Source organism: Mus pahari, chromosome 5, assembly GCF_900095145.1.
Source record: "Mus pahari chromosome 5, PAHARI_EIJ_v1.1, whole genome shotgun sequence".
In the NCBI taxonomy this organism is placed as follows: domain Eukaryota; kingdom Metazoa; phylum Chordata; class Mammalia; order Rodentia; family Muridae; genus Mus; species Mus pahari.
The window spans coordinates 124,753,847-124,768,878 of record NC_034594.1 but is presented as its reverse complement, the minus strand read 5'-3'; the positions used below and the strand labels follow the sequence as shown (position 1 = coordinate 124,768,878).

The 15,032-nt window shown below is 45.9% G+C and overlaps 1 protein-coding gene across 1 annotated transcript in view; it reads right to left on the bottom strand.

Annotated features, from left to right (window-relative positions):
- Positions 1-15,032, bottom strand: part of Niban1 (niban apoptosis regulator 1) — a 152,270-nt gene that overhangs the window by 11,418 nt on the left and 125,820 nt on the right. Inside the window, exons 7-11 of the mRNA XM_021197880.2 lie at positions 14,030-14,134; positions 13,530-13,692; positions 8,485-8,672; positions 4,900-5,061; positions 2,419-2,529 (exon numbers count right to left, since the gene is read on the bottom strand). Coding sequence (XP_021053539.1) covers positions 2,419-2,529; positions 4,900-5,061; positions 8,485-8,672; positions 13,530-13,692; positions 14,030-14,134 — 729 coding nt within the window. The remainder of the gene's footprint in view (positions 1-2,418; positions 2,530-4,899; positions 5,062-8,484; positions 8,673-13,529; positions 13,693-14,029; positions 14,135-15,032) is intronic.

Sequence of the window (15,032 nt, the reverse complement as noted above, 5' to 3'; positions counted from 1 at the left end):
CCCCCTCTGGTTCAGTGTAGTATTTTCCGGGATGGGCACACAAAAGAACACTTTTGAACTTAAGAGGCAGTAAGAGCAGGCTCTCGGGAGCTGCTCATCTCCTTACTGGTTTGCACATGTGCACCAGTGCCTTCTGCACAGGCGCAATGGAGAACTATTGTAGGCGTGAAAACACAATGGTCAAGCCGAAAGAGGAAACGAGAGAAAGAGCACTCACACTGCCAATCATAAATAGGAGCAAAATGACATCTCTACTCAAGCTACCAAAGGCAACCAGGTGGAGAAGGCTACAGAGGAGGGTGAGGGAGAAGAATTACCAGTTCTAAGAGCCTGACTCTAACATCAGAAGGTGTGGGCTCACACACACACTTGTGAAAACTCCAACTGGCTGTCTCTGGAGGTAGAATTTGTTGTGATTTTGGAGGTGTCTGAGTGTTCAAGACACTGCCACACTTTTTATTTTGTCTGTCTATTATCTATCTGTTTATTTATTGGAGTAGCAAATAGTTTAACTGCAATAAAATTTCATTTGAATAGAAGATAATAAAGACAAAAAATAAATGTTTGCTGATCATCAGAAAATCTATGGCCATGTGGGAAGTCACACAAAAATCTAAAACCACTGAGAAGCCAAATCTGGAAGAATACCTCTCCTCTTATTAGTCCATATGATGTAGGTCTGTAGTACATGGTGCCTGCAGATTTCTGTTATCACCTTCTATCCAATCATGTAACTATAGCTTTTAAAGCTATCCAATGGACTAGTGGTCAGGATTTTTGTCTTCTTCCAAACGAATTGCTCTTCTACAAATATTTGACTTAGACTTTTTTTGCAATTACAATGGCACTTCTCTAAATAAAAGGGAGGCTAAAGCGGACATGGTCAAAGATAGTCAATAGTTTCAGGATGTTTGAGTTCAGGAACGTGAAACCATTAATGGCTAGACTCCTGTCACACAGGTCTGTTCTACGGATCACTCAACATTTAGGAAAGTTGCAAGGGTTCCAAGAAACCCCAAATCTAAAGCAGGTCTCAGAGTGGATGTGAGTCACCTAAGGCTGTGTATTCCTGCAACCCCAAACAACACCGGGCGTTCCTCGCCCAGGACTCAGGTGGGCCCTATTCACTGGGCAGGAACGTTTTTTAACGCTGGCTATAAAGTTGAACTTGAGGTATTCTAAGCTCCTTTGAACCCCAAACCAAAGATCGGTATACCTTTCTACTCCCTTCCTCTCCTATCTGCTCAAGCAATGGCTGAGGTTCGCCCTTTCCCCTCATGTCAATTGTGAGTGTGTTATTATTTGTGTTGCTAAGGTCAACATTGCTTCTCGCCTCTACAGCTTGGTTGCCAGAGTTTTCTCCTGCTCCGTGACATCAGGATGAGGTCTGAAACTCTGAGACATCCCTGTGGGACCTTAACATTCTGTTCTAAATCATTGTTTTGGGGAAGCAGGAGGAAGCAGAAGTTAGTGGGCCAGGTGTAAATATCATTTCAGCTCCGAGCTCATGCACTGCTGAACTTGAGGGAGGGAGGGAGGCCTGCTTCCGGAAGTTTGGCTTCCTCATCTGCTGTGGAGCAGAGTCTAACCATCATCTAAGCTCAGTGAAAGCCAAAGGGAATGGTAGCTCTGGGGTCTTTTCCTTAAAAGACTTTAAAGAAGCCTGGGGAGATGGTTCTGCTCTTTCAGAGGACCCGAATTCTGTCCCCAGCACCTACGCTGGATGACTCCAGCTAGCCTGAACCTCTGGCTCCAAAGGACTTGACATCCTCTTCTGGTCTCCATGGGAATCCACACACAGGTGGCATATAGTCGCACAGACACACAGTAACGCATATAAATAAGAGAAACTAAACATAGAAACCCTTGGAATGAAAACTTTGGAGCAGCAACAAACCTTAGGAGCATGAATTTTAAAAAGGCTTTCGGTAAGTACCAAATGTGTGCGAGCTCCTGTTATCGCAACAGCTTTATTAAGCACTTATACATAGAGCTCATTAAAACCTATCTCACGCTTTCCCTTGGGATAGTTCCTCTGACTCTAAGTTTTGTTGTTTATTTTAAAATGTTGAGTAATTTAGTGGGTTTTACTGTACTTGGAGAGTTAAGATGAAGTTGGCCTGTGGTTATATACTATGCACTATCAGTCACAGTGCTTGAAGCAGTCCATCAACACTCACAGGTCAATTCTAACAGGGTGTGGATGCTGAGGGTGCGCATGTAGTTCCAGAAGAAACCACTAGATGGCAGAAGAGGCATGAGAGTCATGCTGGGGAAACTGCTGGGAACAATGGTTATCTGCTTGGGAAAGTGGGTCTGACGGGATACAAGGGAGGCCAGGGTATTTCCCACTGAGTAAAGGAGCAGGGGTCACAAGCTCGTCAGATGCTCCCAGAGAGATGAAGACCAAACTCTTACCTTTAAGACACGGAGCTTAACCTTCTCGATGGCCGCTGCTGTTCTGGAAGCCTCTCCTTGGAGATACGGGGAGAGCAACTGCTCAAAGGTGAACACAGCATTCTCCATGAGCTGTCCATCAAGACAGAAAATGACCACAGTCAGAGGCTGGGAACATGGGGCCCCGCCCACCGGCCCCGCCCTGGCTCTGAAAGGAGGTGATGGGCAGAGTTCTCCAGGAACAACTGTGGACTGGCCCNANNTCCCCCCCCCCCCCGGAGGTAAAACAAGAATCCTAGTGCCCACTGTGAAATAGGGGGAGGCATCTACATCTGCCTGCCTGCTGCCTGCCTGCATAATGGCATCCGATCATTCCCAATACAGAAGGACTCAGAGCCACGGTCTTCAGTGGACATTCTCCTCCATTCCCTGGCGATGCAGACACAGATAACAACTGCACACCTAGAATGGTGTGCCTCATAGCCCCTCCTTCCTCTGCCAGGCTAGTGTTCCAGTTTGAATGTGAAATGACCCCTGTAGGCTTATTCCTGTTTTTGAACACTCGGTCTTTGTGGGGCTGCACTGTCCCGGGGAGGTTATTGAATCTTTGGGCTGTGGTTCCTTGCTGGAGGAGGTGGGAGGCTTAAGGAATATGGCTAGCTTCATCCCACGTCTAGCTTGAGCCCTCTCTGCTTCCGGGCATCAGCATTAGGAGCAGCCCCAGCCACATGCTCCCACTTCTATGACCTCCATCCACCATGTCCTCTTGCCTTGTTGGGCTATTCCCTCTCGACCCATAAGCCAAAAGGAAGCCTTTCTTCCTTAAGTGGTTCCTGTCCAGTATTCTGTCATAGCAATAGGAAAGGGTATTGATAGAGCTGGAGAGGAGAGAAAGGGTCAGGACTCCATGGCAGTAGTGGCTATCACACTGGGGACAGGAATGTATTGCTCAGGAAAATGATGCAGCTCAGATGTCTTAGTCTATAGCCATGCCTGTGTCTGTCTCTCCAGGATCCAGAATTATCCAAAGCACTGTTATATTGTAATATTGTTGCCTAATTCCACCATTTATCCTTTATATTTTTTAGAGAGGGTTTCAATCAGCCTAGGAACTTGTAATGGAGACAACGACCTTAAACTCCTGATCAGATCCTCCTCCTGCCTCTGCCTCCCCGATCCTGGAGTTACAGGTGGGCACAGTGACTCCAGTCATCACTGAGATTAGATGGTAACACATAAAACTAATCCTGCCTGTAATTTTGGGGTAAAATATTTTATCCGGGCACTTTCAACACCACTACATTTACCCAAGATTTGGTCTTAGGTAGAATTCCTCATAACCCTGGCTTTCTGAAGTAGGATTCCATGTAGTGTTTAGTTGTAGCAAGCTAAACATGTGGAATTAGACTTTTCTTTCATTTAGGGAATACTGTAATATGAAAGAGCCTATAGCACTTACTTAGTTTTGTCTCTGGAGGAGGAGGGCCTCCTCACTGGGGGGGGGGGAGGCTAGGATCTATGGGGTAGACTCGAGAAATTTGGATATCAGAGCTAGAGACATGGTTCAGCAATTAAGACTCTGCTCTTCCAGAAGACCCCAGGTCTCTTCCGAGCACCCACAGGGAAGCTCACAACCATGGATAGCTCCAGTCATAGGTATCTAACAGCCTCTCTGGCCTCCTCAGGAACCCACATGTGCATGGTACATATACAGACAAGCAGGTGTGCACAAGCATACATGTAATAGAATAAATTTTAAAAAATAAAAATCAAATATGAAACTGTGATAGGTTCTCTTATAATGAGGTGGAGAATTCAAACATTGCTTCTAGATCCTGGTTGCATATTATAAACACCGGAATAGGGCTAGAGGGTGCTAAGAATTTCAAATATATTACACACACACACACACACACACACACACACACACACTTGAAATAACCTGGGGTGGGGTAGCACATTAGTCGTTTTTATAATTTCCCCATGTGTTTCTCATCTGCAGCCAAAGTTTGCAGCTCTGACTCAACCACTAAATAATTACTGACTAATGCTACTTTATTTTCCCAGATTCTTATTTTCTGAGGCGAGAGGAAGCCAGCTAGAAGTACAGTGTTGTCCTCGGTCAACCTGACTCTGGCCTCACTTCCCTGAGCTGAAGAGCACTCTGACCACACCCACCAGCATGCATTTATCCTTCTATCTCTCTTCCCTCCTTCCTTGCCTCATCCTATTCCTCATCCTCAGCCTCTTCTTCATCCTCTTCTTCATCCTATTCCTCATCCTCAGCCTCTTCTTCATCCTCTTCTTCATCCTCTTCCTCATCTTCTTCATCTTCTTCCTCTCCCTCATCCTCATCCTCTTCCTCAGCCTCAGCCTCTTCCTCTCCCTCATCCTCTCCCTCATCCTCTCCCTCTTCCTCTCCTTCATCCTCATCCTCTCCCTCATCCTCTCCCTCATCCTCAGCCTCAGCCTTACCCTCCCTGGACTCCCCTCTGCTCCTACCTCTTGCATGTAGTTCTGAGTCCTCTGGACCACCAGGTCAACGTGAGAGAACCTGAAGCGGCTCTGGAGGTCCAGCAGGCGCTCTGGAAGCAGGGTGACTTTAGTATAACAAGGCTCCATCTTCACAGAATCCAGAGGAAGCTTCATTAGCTGCTGTAGGCGCTGCATTTTGGTAAAGAAGAAAAGCAAACTCTCTTAAATTTAGGAATCTTTCCTCCATATTACATACTGTGTTATGAAGCAATCACGTGTGCACTACGAGTATTAATTACTGCATGGACCACTTTATCCGAGGCATCTTCAATGTCTTCTTTCTGTGGTTCTCTGGGGCAGTGCTGCTGAGCCCGTGAGCCTGCAAAAGGTTCTCTAAGGGGCGGAAACGTGCTTCATATTCTAAGCTTAGTTGAAAATGGTTTCACACACTGTAAGCTTAGACAGGAGACTGGGTAAAGACAGGGGGAAAATTGCTGATAACGAAAGCTCTCAAGAGAAGCTGTGCACAAGGCAGGCAGGTGTGAGTGACGTAGGAGATCACGTCTGACATGAATCTGTCTCTGACATGTATCTGACATGAATTTTCCAAGGGCCCATCCCTTTGCACTTTAAAAGGGGAAAGTATTCACTTTAAGAAGTAAACAATGGAGAGATCTACTGAAGAGGAACTAAAGATTAAACTGGGGAAGAGAAGCATTGTTACATTTGGTTTGTCCTACAATTATACATGTTATCACTTCCTTTTTCAAAGGTTTCTTTTTAATACTGAGTATCTCTGTGTGTTAAGAGTACAACATGTGAGTGTAGTACACATGAGGGCCAGAAGAGGGCGTCAGATCCCCCTGAGGCTGGCGTTACAGTTGGTCCTGAGGCCCCTGACCTGGAGCTGGGAATCAAATTTGTGTCCTGTGGAAGAGCAGCAAGTAGACTTAACTGCTGGGCCAGGAATGTATTACTTAAAAATAATTAATTGAATAGGCAAGAGAGGAAAGATGGGAGCTTGCTTCACCACTATCAGATTGTTGAGGTTTAAATAAGTGATAGATACCATTACAGAGGGTAGCATGGGAGAAGGTTCCCTGTCACAAACACATCAGTACAACGCAGTTTAAAATTCCTTTAAAATTGAATAGGAACATCTGTTAACATAGAAATATATCTTTCAACCTAGGACTCTATCCCACTTAAATAAAAGCATCAGGATGTAAGGACTGTGTGTGTATACACACATGCATGTATCTATAATACGGTAGGATATGCATATATACACATATACATGAATCTATAATACAGTAGGATGTAGGTGCAAGGTTATTTATTAATGACTTTGCTCATGCTGTCAGCAATGTTAGGATGGCTGAATAAACCACAGCACTTCTGAACATGAAATATTATGCTGTCATTACACAAAGTGATCTAGAACTAGGACAGAGTTACCTTGGAGACAGTTTCATGAAATCATTGTGAGGAACAAATCCGATAAACAGCATGGTATATAAAATAACTATATTTTTCTAAAAGCAAGCAATGGAAGACAACGGCTGTGAAATGAGTGTGTTTTATATATCTCCTAAGAGAGGGAAAGCGCAGCATAGCACAAGCCAAATTGGTGATAATAGTTATTTGCGGAGAAGAGAGTGTTGCCAGAAAACAAAAAGGAAGAAAGGCAAGGTAAAAGACACATGTGTATACATACATACATACATACATACATGCATACATACATGCATACATACACACAAAGTGCCTGCACATGCATACACAGATACACACACATGCCCTAAACCCCACACATACATACACACACATGCCCCAACCACACACACACACACACACACACAAACCACACGTGCACACACACCCCATATAAACATGTGCGCACACACATGAACACAGGGATGTAATAAGAAGCACCAAAGCATTTATTAAATGATCTTGGTTTTGTACAATCATACATGTGAATATGCACATAAAGAAATGAGAGCCCAGCACCGGAGGGAAACTATGGCTTACCGCAATCTATCATGTGTTTTATAATGAGCCCGAAGAGCTCATAGCACACAGAAATGAAAAATGTTTAAGGGAATAGAAGTGGTAATTCCTGATGTAATCATTCCGCACCATCTGTATGTATAAACTGCTGAAACGCGTGTAGAAGCTGCTTTTGCTGAGAAGGCATTGACCTCTCAGGTCAGTCCACAGGTACCTAACGCAGGATGGAGGCTGGCATTTCTACCTTCCTTTAGTATCTGTCTGTCTCCTTTACTGTGGCCGAAGGCACAGAGGTAAGTCGTTGTCCTAAACCTGCAGTCATTTTGTTGTCCTAGGAGGAGCAGAACCTCCCAGGATATAAACACATGTAGGGGGGCAGTCACCATTGCAGGCCAGGCTACACCGGAGCAAAAGAGCTCAGCCTATAGGAACCAGATGGGTCAAGCTGGGACAGTGGTCAAGGCGGGCAGGAGAGCTGACCGGGGTCCCGCCCCAGCTCTCCCTCTATTTAAGCCTAAAGCTCTGGTCAGTCAGCACTTCAAAGCCAGACTTGGGTCTCTGGACTCTCTGTTCCTCTTCCTGAGGTGGGCACATTAAATAGACCTCTTTTCTCTGCTGGTCACCGTCATTCATCTCGTGATTGGCATGTTGTAACAGGTGGCTGAGAAAAGTTTATTGGGGCTGTGGGACCAGGCTTCTGCCTTCAAAGCTCTGGGTAACAATGCCACACTGTCACCCATAAGTGTGTACAATTACAATGTGCCAATTAAAAAGACAAATGCTTTGAAGTGATTATCAGGAAGGGAGGAAAAGAAAGAGTCGTCCAGCTGTCCTTAATGATACGTTAAGTGTAAGGCAGGCCAACGGCCCAGTGTGTGTGTCAGCAAGTCTTGAACATGAGGGTATATCAACTCCTCTGGTCTCCGTAGCTGAGCAGATTACACCCCTCCCCCACTTCCTGATTCAGTGCACTGAGGGGCCACTGCTGCCCCACAAGCATGCATTTATATTAGGAGCCTATACCTGTGGAAACAAGGACGAAAACACGACTTAAATAAAGAGATATGCTGATATAGGAACCAATAAGGTATGCAGGTAAACACCCACCAGACTATAGCAGTCGATCCAAGGGCTTGGGTATGAAGCCAGAGGGACAAGGAACAGTTGGTGTCAATGCTGGTTTCTAATTTTGCCTCTTTATGAACATAGAATTATATATTTGAGTTGGTTGTTTCCCTTGCACAAACATATTTGCGGCTTACAAACCATTAATAAGGAAAATTAGATGGATTTCGTTATGAATGGCTGGAACAATGAGTTAGTTGGATAGGTGGCAGAAATACCAGATAAATGGATGGAAGGAAAAGGAAAAGGAAAAGGAAAAGGAAAAGGAAAAGGAAAAGGAAAAGGAAAAGGAAAAGGAAAAGGAAAGAGAGGCTAGAGGGGAGTGAAAGAGAGGTGGGGACACGGGAAAGGGAGGGGAAGGGGAGAGGCTGGGAAGGGTCAAGGAGAAGACAAGAGGGGAGCAAGGAAGGCAGCCCAGCAGCCCGGGGTCGCTGCCCCTCGGGGTCCCTGCCCTCGGTGCACGCTCTCTCCTACCTCCTTCAGCTGGGCACTGTCCTGGGTGGCATGGAAGCTCTGGCTGAGTTCGTCTACTTCTTTTTCAAAAAGTGCCCGGACTTCACTGAAGCCGGAGCTCACCGGCCCCATTAGCTCCTCCAGAATGGATGCCAGGAAGGGCTGCACACTCTCCCCACAGCACTGCTCAGCTGGCTGAGCCACCATTGCTAAGGAAGGAAACAGACAAAAAAAGGCATGGCTTAGGGAAAATTTGGATTCAGAGACCACATGGCAGCTAAATGGCCCCACGGGCAGTACCTATGGGCAGAATAGACCAGCATAATAGATCCTTTGCCAGCATTCACCGGGCTGGAAACCGGCTGGATGCTTTGAGACCTGAAGAACCTCCAGACGTCTCTTCCCCAAGCTTTCTCCTGCCCTGGGAAGAGTGTGGTTCTCTGTTTGATCTCCATGAGTGTCCAATGCCCAACCGAGCCTTCACCGCCATCATCAGAGATGTGCACTTGGTATTCTCAAACAGATGTGTCAGTCATAATTCATTTCCCTAAGCACTAAGTCAGTGTAACTCCCCGCACCTTATACCACCAGAGACCCTTTAGACACTCAAATGCAATCTCGGGCACCGAGCTCCATTCAGTTTTCACTCACTTTTCAGTCTAGCCATGGTATAGTGACAGAGCAAAGCATACTTCACAGAGCGGGAAGACCCATTTGCTGAAGTTCAGTGTGTCACACTGCTCTGCCCTGTTATCACAGACGGCCCCAGAAGTCCAACCCTTCCAATTTACATATGGAAAAATAGAAACTGGCCACATTAGATATCTGTACCAAGGTCAAGGCTAATGTGCAAATGCAGGAGTGTGGTCCAGAACTAGGCTTAAGTTATTCTGGAAATGGCATAGCAATCAGGAACTCACGGCGCTATGGTGACCTGTACAGGGGCCAGCATGATAGTTCAGTGAGTGAAGGCATTTCCTGCCAAGCCAAGAGGATGACGGGAGTTTGAACCCTAGCACTCACATGGCAGAAAGAGTGAGCTGACTCCTGACTCCTAAAAGATGCTCTTTGACCTCCACCTATGTGAAATGTGTACACTCGTGTGCAAACACACACACATGCACATAGGTACACACTCACAAATAAATGGTGGTTTTTAAATAAAAGACCCACATAAGATCACTCAACATTCTAGCAGGTAGCACTAATTAGACCCAGTGGTTTACTGAGAAGGTGGGAAATGGGGTGGGGGGTGGAGGAGGGAGGAATGGAGGAAGGGAAGGAGGGAATGAAGATGACAGTAGGAGGGGGATGAAGTGGGTGAGTGAAAGGGGGGAGTTGAGAGTGGATATAAATCAAGATATATTGTGTACATGTATGAAAATAGTCAAAGAATAAATAAAAGACCCCTTTGATGACAGACTCAAAAAGGAAACATTTTGAGCTTTGTAAAATTTTAAAAAGAGGATTTGTCTGAAACCAAATTGCAAAAGTACTTGCCAAGAAAATAAGCTGTCAGTTCATTAACTCTGTAAGAGGAACTGTTTGAAAAGCATCTAATTGGAGTTTCGGAATAATTCTGGGCACTGGCAATGCACAGCAACGATCTGGCAGTGCTGGCCATGACATCTGCAGGATGGGTAGAGATGGGCCAAGCTCCTCTCCTCAGCTTTCCCTGCCTGCTACTGATGGTGGCGCTCTCTGCCCCTCCCCCAGTGCCATCATCCATCCAGTGTCCTTCCACCTGGGCCTGCCTTCCTCCATGTCCACTTGCAAACATCCTTTTTATCGTGCCTTTAGGATCCAGTTCCAGCGCCACATACTTGGGACAGCCCAATGGACCCCACCACCTAAGTTCCTGAACTGTGTCCTGCAGGTGTTCCCTTCCAGCCTGAGTAAGACTGGTGACCCATATACATGCACTGTGCCCTCTTTCAAGGACACAGGGATGAGGCTATGGTGACTAGGGAGGTGTGACACTAATTAAAGAGCATCCCTAACAGCTAGCAGCTTTTGAGAAGCCTAGAAGGCTGAAGCTGGTGGGGCTGGGTCAGAGCCTGTTGCACGCTAGCCTCAGCATGTCAGGGATGCATGCCTCTTAACCATGGCCTCAGTTTTGTCGTCTGTAAAATGGAGATCAGAGAAGTAATTATTCCAGGGGTTATGATGAAGAAGAAACAAGTCCACCATTTTCTGAGAATGGCTGTGACACTCAAGAACCCAGGGTTTCAGGCTTTCTCATGCCTTCTCACCACCTAATTCTAACTACGCTCCTTACGAGCCCCCGCCCCAGCAGTTTTCTGAGCCTGACCTCCTTGTTCTGGTTTCTCTGATAGCATTCATCATATTTTCCTTCTGTCTTAGTATCTACAAAATGTGTCATGTCTTCTGTGTGTAAAAGTGTGTTGACCTGAAGCCTTTCAGTCCTTACACGGAGCATGAGCAAAATAAGTTCTTCCTGAACAGAAAATTGTGGAACAGAACTGATTATTAATGGCCTCACTCTTGAGTGCCATATGAGTAGAGATGGAGAGCTGAGGACTGTGGTGGTTTGAATAAGAATGGCCTCCAGGGGCTGGTGAAATGGCTCAGCAGTTAAGAGCACTGACTGCTCTTCCAAAGGTCCTGAGTTCAAATCCCAGCAACCACATGGTGGCTCACAACCATCCGTAATGAGATCTGATGCCCTCTTCTGGTGTGTCTGAAGACAACTACAGTGTACTTACATATAATAAATAAATAAATCTTAAAAAAAAAAAAAAAAAAAGAATGGCCTCCATAGGCTCCTGTATTTGAATGCTTAGCCAATCAGGAAGTAGCACTACTTGAGAAGGATTTGGAGGTGTGGCCTTGCTGGGGTAGGTGTGGCCTTGTTGGAGGAAATGTGTCATGGGTGTGGCTTTGGAGATTCAAAAGCCCAAGCCAGGCTCAGTGCCACTCTCTTCCTGCTACCTGCAGATCTGGATGTGGAACTCTCTCAGCTGTTTCTCCAGCACCGTGTGTGTGCCACCATGCTCTGTGATGGTAATGGATAAAACCTCTGAAACTGTAAGCAAGTTCCCCAATTAAGTGCTTTCTTTATAAGGGTTGCCATGATCATGGCGTCTCTTCTCAGCAATAGAACCTGACTAAGACACCTACTGAATGCTCCCCAAATCTAACAAACTTGATCAATGCAGCTGGCTTCCTTCTTTGTTTTAAAGATGGAGATCCAGAGGCCCAGTTAAAATGTATCTATTTTTTTTCCTTCCTCTCTGCCTTTCTTCCATCTTCCCTCCCTTCTCATCCTCTCTTTTTCATTCCAATGTCACATTACTTTTCCAGCCCACACTAGCCTGGAACTCACCATCCTAACCAACAGCCTCCAGAGTATTAAAGATTACCCATGAGTCCACTGTACCTGCCTGATACTTCGCTTTTTAAAAGATCTGCACGTTACTTCCTTGCGAGATCTCCTTCATGGAACAACTACTAGTCTAGGAGCCACGGATCATTAGGTAAAAGAGACTGGTCTGCTTTCAGCCTGGGTAGTTGGGCCCACATGGTCTGAGCAAACTGAACATTGGCAGTCTTAGGTCTTCACAGCATTACGACACTCATCCTAGATGGGTTGTGAGGCTGGACCATATCAAACAGAAATCACACTGAGGCTGATCCGTATCTGACTTTGGAGGCATTGCAGAAGCAGGCGGGCCCATGAACACCACACATGTGCATGTCTCTTAGCACACATGTGCATAGCTACGCCTCTTCTAATCTCTTCTCAACGGGACCCATCCTAAGAGCTCTGAATCGTGTTGGGCTGCAGTATGAAGAAGGTGTGAACTGCAGAAGATAATCTGCCAGGCAGACAGCCCCCATCAAACAGGCAGCCTCAGGAGCACAGGATCCCAATCTCCGCCACTTGCTCAGAGGGCACTCAGCGAACACTCAATGTGTGAGTATTCACCTGAGCTAACGAGAAATACTTCTGAGAAATAATCACTGAAGAGCTTACGTGCCCTTCCTCCGCAGCAACATTAGGAGTGCTCCGTGCACTGGGTACAGGACTGAGAAAGAACAGGGAGTCACAGAAAGTATCCCAAAGACCCCTCCAGGCCACCTAAGGCTGCTGTGTGCAGGTGGGCCAGCCATTTTCAGTCAAGGGCCAGCCAGTAAATATCTGTGGCTATGTCATCCTTAGGGTTCCAACACCTCAGTTCTGAATGCGGGGGCACAGAGCAGTTTAGACTATGAACTCAAGAATGAGCATGGCTATGTTCAAAATGACATCATCTACAAAATCTATCAGGGCCAGATCCAGCTTGAGGACCGCAGTTGGCCAACTGCACTCTTGTCAGCTCTTCCAACTTCAGATTAGGAGACTAAGACAAATAGAAGCGAGTGACCGCCTCAAGTACACCTGACTGGTTAATATGAACACTAACTTATCACTACAAATACAGATTTACTGACCCTAAGCCAAAACTGCAGGCTTTCTATTAAAGAAAACCTCATTCTTCATCACAATACACAGGCACACCACAAGGCAGGAAGCAAGGTTCCTGCTACCTTGAGTCTACACTGCATCCAGGGTAAAACAAAGGCCTTAATAATGCTACAGCATCCTCCTTCTACAACCACTACTTTCTCCCCTCAATTCCCTCAGCTTAATTCTCCTCAGAAGCTGGATATACTATTTGAGGGCAATTGGTTCTGAGAGTCCCCTCAACCCTACCCCAGAGGAGGCCAAAATCCTGAGACACTAAAATTACTGCTTTTCATAGAACTAGTGCACATCCAACTATATTTTCCCTATAACTTAAGACATTAAAGAGTTTACTTATTATACTAAATACAACATAGATGGGACGTAATAGCCATACTGTCTTGCTTAGGGAATAACAGAGAAGCCTGCACTTGATCATTGCAAATGTTTTTCCCCCGCTTGGGCATTTTGATCTGTGGTTGGTGGAATCCACAGATATGAGGCCCGCAGATACAGAGGCTCAGCACATTCTCTCTATGTATGGATCTCTCAGTGGACAGCTTATTTGTTGGGAGCACTAAGGGGTCATTCCACCAACCTTGGATCTTCCCGGTTAGAAAGTTCTTTGAGTTCACAATCTGATCCATGTCTGAGCGGATAGTCCCTTCCAGGTCCTTTGTCAGGGCTCTGCACTCCTCCTTCAAGGCACTTAATCCTTCTGAAACTTGGTGCTGAACCAGATTATAGGCCTCCTCCAGGAGCTGAAACACAGAGCAGTGCATCATCTCTGACTGAAAGGTGTTCTGGAAGGGAGGGAGGGAGGCCAGCCCACCACAGACTCTCTCATAAACAAAACCAAGCACATGCTCAAATTGCAAGTACAACTCTGTTTAGATTAGTTCTTATGCCAGTGAGATTGAGCAGGTTCAAAGCTGACACTTTTTTACCTAGGAAGAAAAGGAATTATTTTAAAACAACACCAAATTCCCCACCACCACCACCAAGAAAAGAAATAAAGAAAAAGGAAAAAAAAAAAAAAAGTAAAGAGACCAGAACATTCACTTTGACACACAGTTGCAAAGCAACATTGTAACTTACTCCAAACCAGGCCCTCTTTCTGTCATTCTTCTTCCCCTTCAGTTTAGGCAGAAGGTCAGTCTGGAGAGTCGGCAGGAGCTCCTCCATCACCAGCTTACTCAGGACCTGCAGAGTATAGGAGAAACCAGCAGGGCATCAGCAGATGACGGCCAGTTCGAGGTCTCACAACAGTGTCCCTGTCCTGGGCTACATGGGCTCTGAAGTAGGCAGAGGTGGGGGGATGAGAGACCTTGATGCTGATGTCGGGGATGGAACTCACGGCTGTGCATATGATAACCATATAAAATCTTTGTTCACAATCTCAAAGGTAAATATTCTTCATATTCCTGGAGATCAGACATGTCTGCCGACATGCTCTACTACCGTTATCTCAATGGCAAGAACTATTTCCTAAATCAAGCTCTTTGTGTTCACACTAACAAGACTTCTTATGTTTAGAATAAGAGGGGGACTTTCGGTGACAGATAAGGCATCCTTAAACAGGAGCATCAAGTTTAGACATGATGGTTTGAGCCTGGTCTGTGGTCCTAAGACCGTCATTCTTTCCCAAGCCTCTGCATGCTTTGATCTCCTTACTCCAAGTATGCCCAAACATCCCTTTCATCCTCTGAATGTTACAAAAAGAATGGAGCAACAAAGTAAAGAGGTAAGAGAAACTATCAGACCACTCCAAGCCCTCAGTGTACTGCCCGGCCCAGCACTGTGTCTTCCATCATTGCTACTGTGCCCAAGAAAAGGGTTGGAGGGTGTGTTATTGGAGGTAAAGCCAAGGTAAAGGACAAATGCAAAGCAGCCGTTCAGGGTGGTTAGCTAAACCTCCTCCAAAGATACCAAGCCTAACAGGGTCCCTGTAAAGAAGGAAGAGAAGGTACCAAAGGGCCAAGGAGATGCTGGCAAGGGCAGGAAACAGATTCCAATACAAACCAGGCACAGAAAGCTGAAGGTATTGTTGATACCTCGGGAAGAGAGGGATGGAGAGAGGGAGGGAGGGAGGGAGGGAGGG